Source organism: Daktulosphaira vitifoliae, unplaced genomic scaffold (assembly GCF_025091365.1).
Source record: "Daktulosphaira vitifoliae isolate Bord-2020 unplaced genomic scaffold, ASM2509136v1 Scaffold_1, whole genome shotgun sequence".
In the NCBI taxonomy this organism is placed as follows: domain Eukaryota; kingdom Metazoa; phylum Arthropoda; class Insecta; order Hemiptera; family Phylloxeridae; genus Daktulosphaira; species Daktulosphaira vitifoliae.
The window spans coordinates 75,324,574-75,345,608 of NW_026099572.1; the positions used below are offsets into that span (position 1 = coordinate 75,324,574).

General features: G+C 28.3%; 4 protein-coding genes across 4 annotated transcripts; 1 reads left to right on the forward strand and 3 right to left on the reverse strand.

Annotated features, from left to right (window-relative positions):
* Positions 1-4,759: 4,759 nt before the first annotated feature.
* LOC126895514 (uncharacterized) lies at positions 4,760-5,617 on the reverse strand. The gene has a single exon (XM_050667471.1). It carries the CDS (start codon positions 5,615-5,617, stop codon positions 4,760-4,762), a length of 858 nt encoding a protein of 285 aa, XP_050523428.1.
* LOC126895521 (zinc finger MYM-type protein 1-like) lies at positions 5,340-8,289 on the reverse strand. The gene is made up of 3 exons (XM_050667483.1): positions 8,283-8,289; positions 6,901-7,152; positions 5,340-6,768 (listed from the first exon to the last, which is right to left on the reverse strand). Exons 1-3 carry the CDS (start codon positions 8,287-8,289, stop codon positions 5,645-5,647), a joined length of 1,383 nt encoding a protein of 460 aa, XP_050523440.1. The 3' UTR covers positions 5,340-5,644.
* A 501-nt stretch (positions 8,290-8,790) lies between these two features.
* On the reverse strand, positions 8,791-10,959 carry LOC126895529 (uncharacterized). The gene is made up of 4 exons (XM_050667497.1): positions 10,930-10,959; positions 10,526-10,691; positions 10,210-10,464; positions 8,791-9,852 (listed from the first exon to the last, which is right to left on the reverse strand). Exons 1-4 carry the CDS (start codon positions 10,957-10,959, stop codon positions 9,197-9,199), a joined length of 1,107 nt encoding a protein of 368 aa, XP_050523454.1. The 3' UTR covers positions 8,791-9,196.
* A 5,195-nt stretch (positions 10,960-16,154) lies between these two features.
* Positions 16,155-19,264, forward strand: LOC126895535 (uncharacterized). The gene is made up of 3 exons (XM_050667508.1): positions 16,155-16,341; positions 16,400-17,663; positions 19,165-19,264. Exons 1-3 carry the CDS (start codon positions 16,155-16,157, stop codon positions 19,262-19,264), a joined length of 1,551 nt encoding a protein of 516 aa, XP_050523465.1.
* The last annotated feature ends 1,771 nt before the right edge of the window (positions 19,265-21,035 follow it).

The window sequence follows — 21,035 nt, forward strand, 5'->3', positions numbered from 1 at the left end:
AAGTTATAGCATTATAAAGTTAAAAATATAAAAATGAATTTTTTTACAAAAATCGTATTTTTTTTATAATATTTGATGTCTGTTTTCACCATGAATATAAAATAAAGTCCGAAATTTTTTTTTTTGCATAATAAAGTATATTACATTAACTTTAATTTAAGATATATATAAAAGTGTCAGACTTTCCGGAACACTTTCAAAATTTAAGTTGAAAAAGTTCTACTTTCTATATGCATTTTTATGTTTTGAATCCCCCCTGTATTAAGGGAAGTGGTCCGATTTAAAAAAAAAGTATGTCGAATGAAAGATCTATATAAATACTACTTTTCATAAAAAAATTGTACTGATCCATACACTTTTCAATATGTCATAGCATTATAAAGTTAAAAATGAAAAAAATAAAATCGAAAATTTTCACACAAAAAAAGCATTCGGTAGCCATTTTCGCTGTGAAGATAAAATAAAGTCCGAAATTTTTTTTTACATAATAAAGAACATTACATTAGCTTTAATTTAAGATATATATAAAAGTGTCAGACTTTCCGGAACATTTTCAAAATTTAAGTTAAAAAAATTAATTTTTTGTGAAAAAGTTGTCATTTTAAATCCCCCCTTGTGGGCAGGTTAAGGGTTAAATTTATGAAAAAAATATACCAAATGAAAGGTAATGATATTATGCATCTATATAAAAAAGAATTATATTGATATGTTCATTTTTGAAAAAGTTATGGCACTTTTAAGTAAAAAAAATTGAAAAAATTTCGAAAATTAGCGATTTTTAAATTTGTAATTTTTTTGGAGGTTTCCCCCTTTTACGGGGAGCGAGGGAATTTTTTTCAATTTTTGAGGGTAATGTCTTCGACTAGATACAATTTGTGATCTTTTGACGTATCATTGAAAGAAATTGGTTCGGTGAGAGCTGAGAAAAAGTGGTAACAGACAAAAAAAAAAAAAAAAAACACATCTTAGTAAAACCAATACCTTCTCAGCTTCGCATCGAAGCTAAAATGTAAAATATAAAATCGAGAATTTTAGCACAAAAATAGTATTTGGTAGTCATTTTCACCGTGAAGACAAAATAAAGTTCGAAATTTTTTTTTCCATAATAAAGTACATTACATAAGCTTTAATTTATGATATATATAAAAGTGTCAGTATTTCCAGAACACTTTTAAAAGTTAATTTTTTGTGAAACAGTTGTCATTTTAAAACCCCCTCTGTGGGCTGGTAAAGGGTTTCAGAAAAAAATATAATGTTATTTTTTTCATTCCTAGTTGGCTGTCTGGTTATTGTTTGATTAGTACTTCGAAAAAATCTAAAGCCAGACTTGGAATGAACGGCAAAACTAAATACTAAATTCATCTAAACGATGTAGATAGTTGTAAAATGTAAATGTTTTGTCTAATTTCGTAATTGAACCTATAGAAAATATTTTTAATTTTTTTATCAATTTAAATTATTCAAAACTATTAAAATTGTTCTGAATAAACATAAAATTGACGTTTAACTAATTATATTGTAATTTAATAAGACTACTGAAAATTTTTTTTAAATGATATATTTTAGATAATAGGTATTGAAGAAATAAATTTCCTCAATTTATTTTTATTTAAAATTTCCTAATTTGAATAAAACTTAAATTTTCAATTCATTTTTTTGCGTAATGATTTTCTTTAGCTGTCGCTATAAAAATGTTTTATTTATTTATTCACACCCATGTTAAAACCATACGCTGTAAAATAACAATATATCATTCTTGCAAAAAAGGACGTTTAAGTGCGATTTAAAACAAACATATGTGATCATTTAAATTATTTTCGAAAAATTTGTCATTGTGTTTAGTGAATATACTAAAAAATATTTTTATTAAAAGTTCGCAAACATAACTATATTTCACACGCTTATATTTGTTTCACGTGTATGTTGTGTGTTTGTAACTTTCCATGTGCTTTAAGAGCGTGTTTTTTTAGTTTTTTTTAACTATATTTCATTTAAGAAGTAAATAAAAATATCCTGCGATAATCTATGAATAATTTTTATTGACGTACTTCATGTGTAAACGTGTCAACTAAATTTGATTAAAACAAGTACTATATTTAGTGTTTACAATTAAAATATCGTTTTTGTAAATAGATTGATGTTCTACCATATTTAAGATTACTCAAAATTGACTGAATTGTTCTATATAAACGAAAATTATTTATTAATAAAAATTATTATTCGCGTTTTAAAGTTATATTGTCAGTTTTAGATCTTTGAAAATGGGTTTCTATTTTTATTTTGTGTGTGTAATTATCATACCTACGTTTTCAACTGGAAATGACGATGATACAAAAAGACTAGTATTTATAACTACTGATATTATTTTATTCTCTTATTACAATTATTTAGTTGCTTAAGTATCTTCTCTTATACCTTAATAGATTATTAGCAATTACAATTTTATTGTATTTATAATGAAATAATTATGATTTCAATAAACATAATTTAACGGGAGATTATAGATACAAAACACCAAGTCCTTTATATAATATTAACTCAAATCATAGAATAATAAATAGGTTACATTAAGTTCAAGTTTAATTGATTAACCATTAATTATTTTAAAATTAAATCATAATTTTCTTCATAAGAAACAGGCCTATAAAAGAGCGATTTCTGAATCATTGGACACCTTATTTTTTTCTAAAAATCTGGTCATGAAGCGTCTTTGTAACAGACTGTTTTGTAATTGTGCTCTTTCTGACTTAGAAACTTTTTCACAATTGGTGTCTTTTATCTGACTCTCTGAGTAATAATTAGTGATGGGCATTTTCGAATATTTTAAACTATCGAATAGTATTCGATAGTTTTTGAAAACTATCGAATAGTTTATTTTCAGCATAAACTATCGAATATTTTTACTATTCGAATATTTTTTTAATGACTATCGAATAGTTCGATAGTTTCTATTCGATATTTCCCATCACTTATTATTACCAATAATGTACTTAAAAAAATAATTATGTTTTATTATTTTTTTTTATTTAAGTTAATTAATTATACGTTTTATTTTTGTGAGTTGTTCCGGTTGAGAATTTTTTTTTAATTCTTTAATTGGAGTATCTATTTAATAAGTGCATTTCGAAAATCTACCTTTGTCACATCCAGCGGTTGCAACTATTGGTAAAATAGTAGTTTGTGACGTGTTACTAAGGAGATCATAAAATGTATCTTAAATTTAGATAGATATGTGTTTGATTGATTGCACAGGTTTGATGGTTTATTGAAATCATTACCTTAGCACATACAGCGGTAAAAACTATTGGTAAAATAATAGTTTGTGTCGTTAACTAGAGGTTGATTCTTATATTCTATCACATTATACAGAGATTTTAGTAAGTAAGTAAACAGGTCATTTGTTACAAATGATGAGAACAATAGAAATCCGTTTCCTTACTTACTGAAAACTCTATATATTTTCCTTGAATACATTAAAAATTTGAAGATATTTCAAAATATTTAAATAACAAGTATATTAATTGTTTTTCGAGTAAAACAGCACTTTAAGTAATTATTCTTATAGTATCATAAATTGAATAGATTAAAATCAGTGATTTTACTTTTAAAGGAGTCTATACTAAACAAGATTCGCGACAATGAAGGCAAGGTAAGAAATTATACTTTAAGAATGTCATAAAATATTAAGGCGTCTGGGTACCGACCATTTTTCAGGGGTTGAATATAGGCAATTTTGTGGTTTTTTCATGTTACGCAGTGTCGTTGTGTGAGAAATAAATGATTATTAGTGTGAGTGTCCATTGTTGGGAGTATTTTCGTCGTGTTATAGTCGATAACAAAACTGGTTGTGTACCTGCCTTACTTTTTGTTGCAATACGATTATATTGATAACGACACACGTTTATTTTATGTAGTATAAAAACTATAGTTAAGCACCAGCCTCACTGTAAATACTAATGGACGTGTCATGATTTCACAAATTTTAATTGATTATAAAAATAATTAAACTATTTATTTTCGACGATTAAGAAAAACTAAATATTTACAGAAAATAAGTTAAATCATATGACATCCACATCAATTATTTTGAAGTTATAAAACTATAAAAAAACTAATTTTAATTATAAGAATTCAATTTACAAAATTACATTATTTTCACACTAAAATATTTAAGTTTGTTAAGAATGTCATAAAATATTAAGGATAGATTTCAAATAAATTATAAGGAAATTATTTTTGGGAATGATGAAATTATATTGCGATGAAAATAATTTAATACATTAAAACATTATTGATTGTCATCCTCGAAAATATAAATTAATTAAATTTTCTAATTTTATTTGCCAACGATATAATGGGTTTATGATAACTGAAATAACTTATGTAAGATTTTGATTGGACGTTATGAAGTTATCGTTTGAAAATTATATCTATTGTAGTTATTTTAAAAATAATTACTTAAGTTTTTGAAATACAGTACTAAATTATAATATAAAATATGCCTTATTAACTATTATTATTTATTAATAAAAGTACATACAGACAGAAGCGTATTTATGTATTTACCGCTTATAGGCCTGTAGAAAATTGCCGCCCTTAATTATGATAAAATAAAATTTAATTAGGTAGGTATGCAAAACAAATTGAATTTATATTTTAAATACAAAATCATAATTATTAAAATTGGAAAAAAAGGAATAACAAAATATTGGTATCGGAATATTTTAAATTTATTACATAATAAATTGCTGATTTCCTATTATACGATCGGTTTACGTCGACATTTGGTTCTTGCAAATGTGTCTATTAAATCTTCACAATTCAATTCGCTTAGCATTTCATTCTCTATCGAAAATAATGCTAAATTATTCAACTTGTCATCAGTTTGGGTGGACCTTAAATAGTTTTTTACGCGTTTGAGGCATGAAAACGATCTCTCGGTAGTACAATTGGACACTGGTACACTCACAAAAATCCTTAATGCTGTGTCAATATTTGGAAATATTTCAATGTGTAAACTTTTTTCTCTTAAATACTGGCACAGTGTGATAGGAGTTAAATTATTTACGTCAATATCGATATCACTATTCAATAAATAAGATTGTAAATGTAAGCATTCTGACGAAAAAGTATTGTCTAAATCATTCGGGTACATTTTTTGCAATTTCTCAGCAAACTTAACTATTTCCAAAGAATTTAAAGATGTAATTTTTAGTAGTACTTCAAATATATCACAAAACGCTTTGAAGGCCTGTTGTCTTTTCTTAAGTTCATTTGTCATCTTATCAATAATTACGTAAAATGTTTCAACTCGAAATTTATCCCTACCAATTAACTCGGTTGGTTGCTCAGTTTTTTCATCGAAGTGTAATTTTTTTTTTTTTTGTCGAGATATACCAAAATTGTACTCGGTAGTCTTTGATATTTTTTTTGCTCTAGTTTCATATTCATCAAAATTATCTCGGGTTTTTTGAACTAGATTAATTAGTGATGTATAAATCTGAGAAACTTTATCATTTCCAATTTCAACACATTGTAATTGTTTATTAGATACATTAAATCGTTCTAATATATGATTCCAAAAAATCATCATAAATGATGTTTCTAACTTTTGCATTTGATTATAAAGACAATTTGACTCATTTCACGTAACACATTTTTCAAAAGTGTCATCCTTGATAGTGATCAATCCGTTAATAATTTCATCCCACGAATTATATAATGCTCGACATGCGTCTGCGCGAGCCGACCACCTGGTGTTTGATAAACTCTTAATTGTATTAGCATTACGTTTCATATTTAATTGCAAAATTGACCATCTCTGCGTTGATGCGGAAAAAAAATTATATAATTGTTGTATAAATCCAAAAAAAATTGATGCTTGTGGACAACTTTCTGCAGAAGATATGCCAACCAAATTTAACGAGTGAGCGCTACACGGTACGTAATAAACTAGTGGATTAATTTCTTTGATTCGAGCCTGAACTCCACTGTATTGACCTGACATATTACTAGCATTATCGTAGCTTTGCCCTCGACAGTCAGAAATGTCAATATCATGAGATTTTAAAGTATTAATAATGACATTAGTTAAATCTAAAGCTTTATGTCCTGGATTTGAAACAAAACATAAGAATCGTTCTACAGGAAGACCAGTTGCGAGGACATATCTCACCATAAATGATAATTTGTCGACGTGCGAAATATCTGGCGTCGAATCAATACTTATGGAAAAATATTTTGATATTTTTAATTCTCTAACAATATTATATTTTAATTTTTTCATCATTAACAAAATAAATTCGTCACATATAACGTGAGATAAATATGACGTAGAGCCACTGCCTTTACTTCCAAAACGAACTATATGATCGGCTAAAAACGGATCAAATTTTGCGATTAATTCGAGTGACATTAAGTAATTACCGTTGTGTACAGAACCAAAACACGAATCATGTCCTCGAAAAGGAAGACCACGAGAAGCTAACGATTTAATAGTTTCGACTACCCTTTTCAACACATTTCTCCAATATTCGATTTCTGTGTCTAATTGTTTAATCAATGAATTATCAATGCGCCCCAAGACATTACCTCTATGTTTTAAATTCATAATAGCATCTCGGTGCTCTTTACTATTTTCATGGTAGCTGAAACGGACAGTAGCATTTTTCCAATCATTGAACCCTTCAGTAACAAGTTGAGTTTCTAAAGATGTTTGAAATATCCGACAAGGCCCACAAAAAACTACTCCTAAACTGGGAGAATAAACTAATCATGAACGAACAATTGTTTCTCCATTAATTAATCGTCTATTAAACATAATTTTGGTCAAATATCTTGTTTTATCAGAATATATCCGTTTCGAGTTAATAAAGTCATTTGTCATATTTTGATTAAAACCATTTTTTGCAATATAGTCACGAAATTCGTCGTTAATAACCCATTTAGCTGGGTCTATCTCCAAAATGGTTTCATTTACTATCATATTAGTCAACTCATTTGACTCACAACTACCTTCTGGTTCAACATTATCCACTTCAATAGATTCACTAATTATTGTTGTTTCACTGTCACTAACCTGAAAATCTGTTTTCTTCATATTAATATCCATAATGTTACTACTATTACTACTACAAACACCAGAAGTAGAAGCTGGATTTTTAAAAAAATCAGTCAATTTTTGTGTTTTATTTAAAACATTTTGCAGTTTTTCACTTTTTAATTTGGCAATTTTTTTGTATTGGTCACCACTTAACCGTTTTCTATTCGAACTCATGCTCACAAAATAAAAAGAATATTTTCGAAAAAAACGACGACACAGCTGCAGCGGTACGCACTCAGCATTTTGCAGCACGGTCAGAACGCACAGGCGACAGTACGATAGACCACAGACTGAAATCACTTCTCATTTCTCAAGTAATAAGATAAAAGATCGGTCAAGAAATTTTTCGTAGAACCACTGCACTGAATGTTGATATTATTAGATTGTTAATATGTACTGTAGATAACTCACTGACCATTTTTTTGACGGCGACGGCGTGAATATTTCCGGTAGACAGCGATAAGAAACTTTAAAAATAAATAAATTCGAAATTTATTTGGAACCAATGTCATTGTTTTCAATACTTTAAGATACTTTTGTTGGCTGAATAAAAATAAGTTTCACCGAGTTAATATGCATGGCCATCATTATTGAAAAAAAAAATCCCATGAAAAATTTGCCGCCCCTTAGAATTTGCCGCTGTAGGCACGTGCCTATAGTGCCTGCATATAAATACGCCACTGCATACAGATTGGTCGGTTTATCATAAATCACTGATTACTCGCAAAATAAATATAATATTGGAAAAATAAAATATGATTTCTTTTAGTTACATATCATTCTTTATTTATCAGCTAATAATTACTTTTTAGAATCATCTTTTATAACTTAAAGGGGTGCCAACTTAATGTTTTTAAATGGCAACATACATATATAACTGATCTATAAAATAGGAATTAATCTAATGAAGAAAATGACACGTCGATAATAATTTTTGGATTACAGAAGTTATTAATAATTTAAAGCAATGACTGGAGGCGAGGAGTAGGTGCCGCTATTTTTATGCACCCAGAGAAATAGTTATTAAAATTAATGGAAAAAGTATATAAAACTAAGGAAAAACGGGTATGATTTGGAGCCTATGTAATCGATTCATTGAAATGACATCTTTTTAATCATTATATTAATGCTAAAGAATATTCATTGAAACAATTATTAATTTCTTTAATTTTATTCTTACAGTCCATAGTTTTAAATAATTGGGAATTAAACTATTGGAAAATTATTAACATTAATTTAATAGAAATACATCCTATGGTATTTATTTTAAAGATATAATTCGTTGTAATAATTAACTCTGATCATAAATTTAACTTTTCTTGAAACATAAATATGATGAGTTGCAAGCATTGATTTTAAGCTATTATTATTAGGTCGGTTTTTAAAACAATTCTATTTCTTCATAAAAATTAAAATTTCTTTGCATTACTTTAATAACTGCTTTACTTAGTGATAAAGTAAAAATCCATCTTCTATCATTTTTTTGTGAATAATAAAAACAAATGATTAGGTTATTTAAATTTAATAATTTTAACACTTTGCCATTGATTAAGTATATTTATTTTTAAAGTAAAAAATTAATCAATATAAATGATAAATACAAATTACAAATATAAACAGATGAATTCCTAATAAATAAGGAATAAAATTTACATAAATAAAATTATTATTATTTTAACATAGTTACTTATTCCATTAGTTTCTATCAAATTAACATTATATTAAAACATCAAATATAATTAAAAATAATAATAAACATATATAAGTATATATATATATATTAAAATACAAAATCCATAAATCTTTAAAAATGTTTTAATCTTATAACTGTTTTTTTATCATTAAGATGATATAAACAAATTGGTGGACCTGAGAAATCATTAATATCTTTTAATACATAGAGATTATCAGTATCAACATTCGAAACAACATAGCTTACAAAATGTTTATTATAAGATAGTACATTTAATGTTATACATAAAAAAAGAACTTTCTCATCAAAACAAATAATTTTTTTCAATTTATATACCAATAAATGATTGTTATTTAAAGATGTTAGTATATGACTGGTTTTATAAACTATATTGTTGTATATTATTTGGTCATAACAATGTGCCAAATTAAGTACAGATAAATCATTGGGAGAAAATAAAATTTTAATCTTTTCAAAATATTCACATAATTTAGTGGTAAGCCTAAGTTTGCCGAGATACAAGAACTATTTTTTAAATTTAAATTATAATCTGAAAAATGAATGGAGTATTTTATAGCCAAAGATATAGGAAGTTGAACTCTTGAAGTTATGTTTTTAGAGTATGCTTTAAGTTGTCTATGTTTAGATTCAAACCGATAACACCATAAAAATTTTAAGGGGCCTGATTTTCTTATTATATTACAGTAGTGGATAAGAAAATGATGTTTAGGTTTTAATTTGTCTTGAAATAATTCTACATATTTATTATTGTGATATGTGATATGATTTTGTACATTTAAAATAATTTGATCATTAAAATTTGACAATAACAATAAATCAATCATTTCAATAAAATTTATCAAGAATAACCATATTGGATTGTTACAATTAGAATTTTGATTATTAAGAACTTCAGATTTCATGTGTTTAGAAAATGAACGATAAGTTGAGAAAGTCTGTGAACAATGTGGTATGCCACAACGGTAAAAACTTGATGATGTTAATGAATGAACATACTTCAAATGTGCAATGAATTGATGAAGTTCAATAAAGATATCTTTACAATTAAAACAAATTAGATTCATTATTGTATATAATTTAGTAACTGTAATAAAGTTTAAAATATTAGATTAGAATAAAATTATGAGCAATGTAATAGATAAATTATGAAAACTTATATAGTTAAATCAGAGATTATTGAAGTTAGCGAAGAGCTTTTAATATCACAATCATTGTGATATTAAAAATTGTGATACAAAAATAAATTTTTGTATAAATGTCCAAACTAAACTAGATTGAATGGGGTACTGTAAGTTAAATACTTGAAAAATTTTAAAGCATGTATCTAATGCTCGTATTATGTTTGAAAATTTATAATAGGTGTTGAAAAAATACACATTAATATTATTGATACCATCAAAATTAGTTTCAGCAACACAGATGAATGGTTGTATTTTTTCTTTTTTTTTGTAAGCGATATCAATTTTTAATTGAATTTGAACATGTAGATCATTCATTGAAGCCACTTTTAATAAAAACGAATTTCTAGCATCAGAAATAGATGTTTTTACAATGCGTCTCTTATTTGTAACTGAATCTATTTCATAGGATCTGGAAGTTGGAACTAATAAAGCATTCATTAGATCTAAAACTAAAAGATTTCTGGTTTCTGTAAAAAAAATTAAAATATTATTATTTGATTAATTAAAAATTGTGAGAAATTATCTTACCAATATCAGTTTCGTTTATTTCTATTAAACGTTTAAGTAATAATTTGCTGTTTCCATCCTTTATTTTATTTATCATTAACGGAATGATCTTAATAATAAATTGATCCCAATTAACAAACAATGAATTTCCTTTTGAAGTATATATATATTCAAAATCAATAACAATCTAGAATTAAATTAATAAGTAATTATGTAAATTAGTATCATTGAAATATAAACCTAATTATAACTAAGGCATACACACACATACATCTCTATAAATTTAAAATCATTAAATGCAAAATAAATAAAATTGTAATCCTGAACATGTAAACATAAATATATTTTTCAATTACTATATTAATTGAAATATACATAAAAAACTACTTTTAAAAATACTTAAGAAATTTTAATAATTAAAATACCAAGCTGTGACCAAATGACTGTTTGTACATAGNCATTAAAAAAATCTTTAAATTTATTGAATGTGGTTTTATTTTAAAAGAAAAATTGTTATTTTAATTCATTTCAGCGTTATTACTAAGTAACACGCTAGGCTTAAAAACAATGATTCAATTTCATTAAAGCATGGAACGTTCTTTTTCTGAGTGTGATTAGTCTTTTTCCTTCCGTACTCTTCGTACCACCTAAATATAATAATTTTTAGTTCGATGTGCTTTAAAAGCGTGTTTTTTAGTTTTTTTTAACTATACTTATTTTTCACTTTTTAGTTTCATGTTATGATAGTAGTTACTATCAATATCATGGTTGTAACGGGTAACGGGAAATCAGGGTTCGATTCCGGGGAGGGAGACTGAGAAACGGCTACCACATCCAAGGAAAGCAGCAGGCGCGTAATTTCCCACTCTCGCAACGTGGAGGTAGTGACGAAAAATGACGATACGGGAATCATCCCCCGCAATCAGAATGAATACACTACATATCTCTTAATGAGGATAAAACGTATTAATATATAAGTTTTAATAGTAATTAGAATATATATATATACAAATAAAGCAACTTAGGTTCGTAAACGTATCATGCACGAGGTATAGCCGTGTTTTGTGGGCGGGCATGGCGGGGAAACATTATACACGAGTCATATACGGCGGCAGTGGCGTCGGCTGTAGGAATATATAAATGAATAATGAAACATACGTTTATATATATATATATATTAATATTAGCGGCGGCGGTAGGAATATATAATCTTGGCATAATATCGCGGCACTTTCGCTGGCGTCAACAACGCGATGTCCGGCGTGATCCTCGAGCGTCAAAAGGTTAGCAGCGTAGATGACGACGGTGCGCGAGTGCGGATCAGTTTGTCGACGTTGTCACTTTGACAACGGGGAGAAGACTACTGTATCATTTGCGGCGGGACGTCGTTGGCCGTACGACATTTGCTGGACTTTGCACCGCGGCGTATAACGCGCGGTGTTGGTCAGTCAAATACTCATAAAATAGGGCGACGGCTGATAAAAGTGGCACGAGTCGTGGGGCATCGTGTATAACGAAAGTTACAAACACAACATATACGCGAAACTAATATAAGCGTGTTAAATATAGTTATCCATTGTACTTGTCCAAAAAAGTTGTTCAATTTTTAACAACTTTAACAAAAGCTTATGTAACAACATACATTTAAGTTAAATTATAGTTGTATGAATTTAAAAATACAAATTATATATTTATATTTTTATGAATTACAAACAATCATGACACGTTAACGTAATACTTATGTTTATCAAATGTACACGTTTATTGAACTTATACGTTTATCAAGCAATACAATTTTGACCGTATACCTAATAAAATAATAGAATCCGTATGTGACGGTCGACGTGAACCTTTTATAAAGAAGTTTCACTTCAAAAAAAAAGTAACAAAAATGTTCGTTGGATCAAAAGTTATTAAATATAGCAAAATTTGGTGGGAAACACTGTACACTTTTAATTATACAGTGTTATAATTTATTTACTTTTACTTATAGGTAATTTATCAATTTTTATAAATATTTATTCATTTATTTTAATAATTTTCATAAACCAATAAATAACTTAGCATGCTTTTTTGTTAGATTCCTTATCCCTTAGCAGCTATTAACGCACATTTAGCAGGACGAGAATTATGTAAGCATGCTATAAATGGAAAAATAAGTATGGAAAACTTGAAAAAAGTCGAAAAACAAAAAAATTTAGCTTTTACGAGTTTTCACGAAATTTTGTTTGATTTCATTGGAGATAATATACCAGGTAATTAAGATTTATTTTTTTAAACGTGAATTTATACTATTATACAAATTAATATTTACATATGTATATTTTATATATTAGAATAGAACTTTATAACTTACTAATTTATTTGAAGAACTTGTAAATTCAAAATAATACGTAGTATGCGGTTTTATACATTCAATCAACTCATACTAATTTCATTGAATTGTAATGATAATTATAATAATTATTATATGTATATCATTTTTAATTTAAAAATTTGTAACGTAACTAAACGACTCTAAAAGTATTATTATTTATTACAGTGTAGGCTTAATATTTTATTATTAATGATTTCAATAATTTTCGATCTCACTTTAACACGTCTTAAAGGCTCAAGACGTTTAGGGGCTTTCGTTGAACTAGACAGTCTGATTTGCCAGTTATTTGTTATTAGCATCGGATCTAGTCGTTTTGATTTCCGGCCATAGTGATTTTTTTTGTTGTGTGCACTACAGTATAGATGTGAGTGTGAAAAGTTTTCATTGAAAACAACTACTTTGAACTATTTTTAAACATAATTTTTACAGTTTTAGAATATGATACATACATAATTTTCAGCCTAATCCTTCATTGACGAGCCCTTAAAATCCAGTATAATGTAAAAAATTTAATTATTTAAATAATGTCACAAATTATTTTAATTTAATTATATATTATTCGTGGTTTTTGAAGATTAAAATGGTTAGTATTAATTTTGAATGATCCTTAAAGAGTTGTATTTAATAATAAATGAAATATAATATATTTCATCCTATATGATTGTATTCATTAAAACCCATGTGTTAGAAAGAGTTGTCATACAATATAAATATTATATTTTATTTTGCAGTTATTTAGTATTGAAGCATAAAAAAATCAATTCAATATGTTTAATTTGAAAAGAAGCACTAACACATAGAAAATTTCTAAAATAAGCTTCAATACCTTTAGCTTCGATGCGAAGCTGAAAAGGTATTATTTGACTATGATGTGTTTATTTTTTTATTTAATTTTTTTGTGACTGGTACCATTTATTCTCAGCTCTCACTGGACCGATATTGGTGAACCATACGTCAAAAGATCACAAATAGTATCTATTTGGAGACAATACCCTTTATTTTTGAAAAAATTTCACTTGTTCTTCATAAATGGCGGAAATTCTCTCAAAAATTACAATTTTAAAAATTGGTAATTTTCAACATTTTTTCAATTTCTTTTATTTAAAACTGCTATAATTTTTTGAAAAATAGATGAATATAAACAAAATTATAATTTCCACAAAAAATTGTGGAAATATGTAATATGTAATATACTTATATATGAAAAAAAAAATTAGGCTATTTTTTATTAGCTATTTTTTATGTTAAAACTCTCGATTTTGTATTTTATTTTATTTTAAAATATTTTACAAGAGGAATACACTAATTTTCATAAATATTATACGAAATACAATGATTAACATTATTAAAAAAAGCTTCAATACATATTTGTTAATGTTTATCATAATTTATATATTTTTAATTCTATAACTTCTATAATTTCATACTTCACTCGAATATTAAACGTTTGTTAAATTATTTGCTTAATTGAAAATAACGTTATTTTTTCACTTTCACGGCCAATTTCTCATAATACAATAATCGTCAAGAATTTTTTTTTTAATATTGTAGTATATTTAAAAAGATTTAAGTTAATATAGATTAGAATTTGTTGGACCTTCTGGAACATTTTCAAAAATTTTTTATACATGTGTAGGTGATTTTTTTCAAACCCTTTCTGTATTTAGGTTTTCATTAGATTTTAATAAAATGCATACTAAAAGAAAACTTTTTATATTTAGTATTGTATATTAAAACTTCATTTGAGTTAATGTTTTTAAAAAGAGTTATAGCAGTTTGAAAATTATATTTTTATGGTAGTATAATTTTGAGATATTTTACTAAATGACTAAAATTTATGGTTTTTCCCATTTTCACCGACGATAGATTTAACTAAATTAAAATAGGATTCTTTTGGTGTATCGATTTTTAAAATCAGCCCAATGAGAACTGAGAATTTTTATGGACAGACAAAAAAAAAAGGACACCATCACAAAACCAATACCTTCTTAGCTTTGCATCAGTTGACTTTGAAAACATTAAATATTACATTAGGGTGGATCAAAAAAAGTTGATCTTCGAAATTTTAATGAGAACCATATTAACTTTATTATATTAATAAAATAGAAATTTTGTTTGAAAATTTGAGATTTTTAAAAAAAATTTTAATGTTGTCTCAACGTGTTTTAGTAATACAGTAATATTAATGTTGACAATCTATGTATAATTATCATAATCTTTTTTTTTGTTATCTAATAACAGCCGGCCGGCCTTTTTGGTATGCCCGTCAGTGTACGTTCCACCGCCTAACTAAGGCGACACGCTCCTAGTTTATTTTAGTTATTTATTATGTCAGATTGAATAAGTGTTTTTAAATAGTAATTTATGTCAAGTTTTTTTTGTTTATTGTTTGGATATTAAATATTATTAAAATTAAAGTACAATAAATAATTAAAAATATAGAGCGTTCTGTTATTAAATTTTAATACACCGCTCTCCCTAACATTTGGTCCTTACGAACACGATTGTTCAAAATTGAGCCGTCTAATAATTATTAGCATAAATAGGTGCTATTTCAATAAATAATAAATTTAGTTCGTTCGTTTTTTAGTTCCCGTTTAGTTCGAACAGTGTTTCGCGAGTTCGTATGTAATCGACGCGTAGGTGTTATATTCGGACAAAGAAAACGGAATTAATGGCTGTAACCAAATATAGCTAAAGCGTATAAAGTGTTGTTATTATCCGCACCTGTCAATAATGGCAGAGAAGGCAAGCAGCCAAAGAGAGGTGTTAAAGTCTCAGCTAACCAAATTTATGACCTATGTCAAAAATTTCAACAATGATAGCGATATCGAGCAATTAAAGTTACGAAAGCAAAAGGTTGAAGAAAGCTGGGACGAGTTTCAAAAACTACAGTCCGAAATCGAAGATAAGTCGTCGGAACAAGATGACGAAGAAAAATATAGAGATAACTTTGAAAATGATTATTTCAAGGCACTTGCTGAATGTAGCAGAGTGATGGAAAAATACAACAAGGTAAATAACCGAGAAAGTGTGACTGGGTCCCAACAGTTAGCCAATTTGCCAGTACCAAACAATAATGCGGCTCCATTCTTGTGATTAGGAAATTACAAAGTACCTGATTTCGACGGTGAATACAAAAAGTGGTCAAAATTCAGCGATTCATTTTTAGCCTTTATCGACTCGCAGCCAGGAATCCCTGACATACAAAAATTCTTTTATTTAAAAAAGGCCTTAAAAGGGAAAGCTGCAAAAGCAATCCAGGCATTTATCATGACTGAAGATAATTACAAATTAGCGTGGAAATGTATTAACGATCGTTTCAATAATGAAAAAATCATAATTCAAACTCATACAAAGGCTATTTACGATATAGAGGCAATTAAAAGAGAGTCAGCTTCTGAATTACGTCGTTTATTAGACACATTAGCGGGAGAAATGACTACGCTAAAACAACTCGGTACGGACCTGAGTTACCTGGGGTGCTATGTTGCTACACATAATTTCAATAAAATTAGATAGCACAACATTGAAGGCGTGGGAAACCGACGCGCCTAAAACCAAGATGCCAATGGTTGAAGAATTAATACAATTCTTAGAAAAAAGAATTCAAATTTTAGAAGCGGTAGAAGGTTCTCAGAGGCTGTCAATTAAAGGTGATAGCGACAGAAAGGAAATGCCATTTGTAAAAGATAGAAAGCGTAGGGAACCGGAGTGGCAAAAAAGAACGGCTATGCACGCGTCATCGGCAAAATTAAGATGTTATCTTTGTGATAAAACTCATGCGATATACCGCTGTCCTCAGTTTCTTTCGCTATCCATAAAGGAGCGTCAAGAACAAGTCAAACAATTAAATATATGTGTCATATGTTTGGGTCGTCACGCTGAAAATACATGTAAATTTTCCAACTGTAGAAAATGCAGCGAACGCCATAATACGTTATTACACGGCCAAGCAGACGACATTTCGACTAGCGCTGCCGTAAGTGCTCATACGACGATCGGGGAAAGTAAACAAGTTTTGTTGTCCACGGCAATTATAAGAATTGATTCCAAAACCAATGAGTCTTTTTTAGCTAGAGCATTATTAGACTCAGGTAGTCAAATAAATTTGATGACTGCTGAGTTAGCTCAAAAACTAAAGTTACCTAAAAGAAAAATAAATGTGTCTATTTCAGGTGTAAACAATACTGCGAACAAATCGCATTACGCAGTAACAACAACAATAAGAGCGAGAGAAACAGAATATAATAGTATTCAAGAGTTCCTTGTATTGCCGAAAATAACGACGACATTACCTGCCGATAATGTTGACATAGCTTCGATTAAATTGCCTGATTACGTCAAACGAGCCGACCCGTCCTATGCGGTTGCGGGGAAAATAGATATATTAATTAGAGCTGAATGTTTTTATAGCATAATTCGTGGCGGCAAGTACAATGAGAATCCGAATGTTGTTTATCAAGAAACGGACTTGGGCTGGGTAGCTGCAGGATCCGCTCTAATTATGNGCTGGGTAGCTGCAGGATCCGCTCCAATTATGAAAACGCGTACAAATCATTCATTTTTTACAACAACAGTTATAATTGAAAATGAAGTCAGCCTAAATCAGCAAATGGCGCAGTTTTGGAAAAATGAAGAAATTATACCTAAACGTATTGTCAACTTAGAAGAAAAGGCCTATGTTGATCATTTTGAAAATACAGTTAAACGAAATGATGAAGGCCGATTTGTAGTGGAGCTGCCGATAAAAAACAATTGTAATAATTTGGGCGAATCAAAGTCAAAAGCGATTACGCAATTTTTATCATCTGAGAGAAGACTTAAAAAACGAAAAATTAAAAAGAGACTATTAGGCCAGTCAACAAAGAAAAAATGGCGGAAAAAATTCCCAACCAATTTTTTTTTTTTTTTTAAAGTTGAATTAAGATATGTATAATGACATACTAAAAGTCCTCATTGATTGGACTTGAGCTTTTTTTTTTACAGCCTCGCAAAAGTTCAAAAATATAAGCTTTTTTAATTTTCTCAAAAAATATTTAACTTACAAAAAAAAGTTTCGTACAAAAGTTATTTAAAAAACAATTTTAAACAAAAAAGGTATCTTATATTTTTTCATTTAAACAAATATTTTTCGAGTTACATTACATTTAATATGAGTACTAAAATTTATTTTCCAATTTTTTTCATTTTACGGTTACTTTTTATCATGTTATACTTACATTAGACAAAATGTTATAAATGCATATGTGTGTATGTGTAAGTTTATTTATTTATAGTATCATTAAAGTGTAGTGTATAATAAGATACAACCGATAAAGTAAGTAATTGATTTGACGCTATATTGTTTAAACCCAACTAAACGCTAAATTGTACATTCCTAAACAACATTTATATTATGTCAATTGCCACCAGAATTTTTGCTAATCTTTTTCTTTTTCTTTGCCTTAATCCCAACTACTTGGGATCGGCCACCCTCATCCTAAACTTCCACTTGACACGATCTCCAACATCTTCTACGCTCACATCAACTGTCCTCAAATTGCATTCAATAGCATCCCTCCATCTCTTTTTTGGTCTTCCTCTACCTCTTCTTCCTTCAACATTAATTTCTATAACTGTTCTTACAGCTTCCGATTCTTCTCTCCTCATAACATAATCAAACCATCTAAGTCTATTTTCTCTCATCTTATACACGATTGACGCTACACTTACATTCCCTCTAATATGCTCGTTCCTTTTCTATCTTTTCTAGTCACTCCACTCATCCAACTAAGCATTCTTCTCTGCTACACTCATTCTCTGCTCTACTTTCTTTTCAACCGCCCAACACTCTGAACCATACATCATAGATAGTCTCACTACATTGTTGTAGAATTTATCTTTTAGCCTCATTGGAAATCTTTTATCGCATAAGACACCAGACACTTCTCTCTACTTCGACCACCCCCACTTAAACCTGTGTCTTACATTCTCGTCAATACCATCGCTCTTTTGCACTATTGATCCTAAATACTTAAAACTTTCTACCTCCCCATTCACACTCTCGCTTATTGTCACTGATCTCCTCATTTCACCTACCTCATGTTCTCTTTTGTCAACCCAGCCAGAATTTCTGGTAATGATAAAATTAATTGTCATAAAGTGTCTAAAATTGGTCTTGTTCTAGTAAACTCAATGGTAGATAATAACTTTCATGATATAGATCTTAAAAGGTCAAATAAAGTTATAATTGTATCTTCAATAACTTCTATTGTTAAAATTAATAATAAAATAATTAAAGTAAATCCACTGCTACTATTTCAACTAATCGCTATTTAAAAAAAAACCAGCAGTGTCCCGGCACAGTGTGTATAATTGGGTGCAGTATAGATGATATGTGACAATGATTAAAATCATTATCAAAAAACAACGCCTTGATGCAAATCTGTAGATAGTGTTTAATTTTAAAATTTTAATGGATTATTACAAAAACTACATGGTCTCCTATTTCCTTATTTATATCCTAAATTCAAGTTATATGCATTACTAGTGCAAAGTATGTAATCGATGGAGGATTTCTCCACTATAAACTTATTTGACAAATGTATCAAACAAAATTTTTTTCCATTTTCTTATTCATTTTCCCATTCTAAATTTTGATAGAATATATCTTCAACAAAAGTACAATTTTCTTAATCTTCAATCTTTATTTCTATTGAATTTGTACACCAATGACCTTTGCAATGTTCACATATAATAGAACATTGAAGCCCTGTTTTTTGGCAGCCACAACTTTTACCACCTCCAGCACCAGACTAAAGGCCGTTTTATGACAATTATCTTTATTATTAGCAGAAATTCCGGTGGCAATTGACATAATATAATTGTTGTTTAGGAATGTACAATTTAGCGTTTAGTTGGGTTTAAACAATATAGCGTCAAATCAATTACTTACTCTATCGGTTGTATCTTATTATACACTACACTTTAATGATACTATAAATAAATAAACTTACACATACACACATATGCATTTATAACATTTTGTCTAATGTAAGTATAACATGTTAAAAAGTAACCGTAAAATGAAAAAAATTGGAAAATAAATTTTAGTACTCATATTAAATGTAATGTAACTCGAAAAATATTTGTTTAAATGAAAAAATATAAGATACCTTTTTTGTTTAAATTGTTTTCTAAATAACTTTTGTACGAAATTTTTTTTTGTAAGTTAAATATTTTTTGAGAAAATTAAAAAAGCTCATATTTTTGAACTTTTGCGAGGCTGTAAAAAAAAAAGCTCAAGTCCAATCGATGAGGACTTTTAGTATGTCATTATACATATCTTAATTCAACTTTAAAAAAAAAAAAATTTGGTTGGGAATTTTTTCCGCCATTCGCCAAAATTACTCCTTCGTTGACTGGCCTATATGTGCAATTTATGCAAGAGTACGAAGAATTACAACACATGCAAGAAGTCCCTGATGAAAGACAAAGCAGTTGCCAACAAAACAATTATTTTATGCCGCACCATGCCGTTGTTCGCGATGACAAAGTCACTACGACAACGCGGATTGTATTCAATGCGTCTAGTTCTTCTAGTACCGGAGTCAGCCTTAATGACGCGTAAATGGTAGGCCCAGTAATACAAGAAGATATAGTGTGTATTCTCATCCGGTTTAGAACGCACAGATACGCATTATGTGCTGACATCGAGAAAATGTATCGTCAAGTGTGTGTAGCTGAAAAGGATTGGCCGTTGCAGCAGATAGTATGGTGATCCAATCCAACTGAAAACATAAAAAGTTATTATTTGAAAACTTTGACCTTCGGTACAGCACCTGCCTCGTTCATTGCGACAGCATGTTTAAAAACCCAGCACAGGGGGGTCGCGGCACAGTGGTGACGTGGCATAGTTGGATCAAGTATAATGATATCTGACAGTGATTAAAATCACTATCAAAAAAAAACGCTTCGATGCAAATCTTTAGATAGTGTTTAATTTTAAAAAATTGGTGGATTATTCCAAAAGCTTCATAAACTGCTAGTTCCTTATTAATATCCTGATTAAGACAAAGTATGTCGAATAAAAAAGAGATTATTAGAAAATAGTATTTCCCATAAAAAAATTATATTGATCAATACACTTTTCAATAAGTTATAGCATTATAA

What these genes read in the sequence shown, in the direction of transcription:
- LOC126895514 (XM_050667471.1), bottom strand. Translation starts at nt 5,617, where the DNA reads ATGCAAAAGTTAGAAACATCATTTATGATGATTTTTTGGAATCATATA.
- LOC126895521 (XM_050667483.1), bottom strand. An exon ending in TGACTATATTGCAAAAAATG is followed by an intron (nt 6,769 to 6,900) that starts GTTTTAATCAAA and finishes GTTCATGATTAG; the next exon opens with TTTATTCTCCCAGTTTAGGA.
- LOC126895529 (XM_050667497.1), bottom strand. Translation starts at nt 10,959, where the DNA reads ATGTACAAACAGTCATTTGGTCACAGCTTG. An exon ending in AATAAACGAAACTGATATTG is followed by an intron (nt 10,465 to 10,525) that starts GTAAGATAATTT and finishes TTTTTTTTACAG; the next exon opens with AAACCAGAAATCTTTTAGTT. An exon ending in TGCTGAAACTAATTTTGATG is followed by an intron (nt 9,853 to 10,209) that starts GTATCAATAATA and finishes TTAATTGTAAAG; the next exon opens with ATATCTTTATTGAACTTCAT.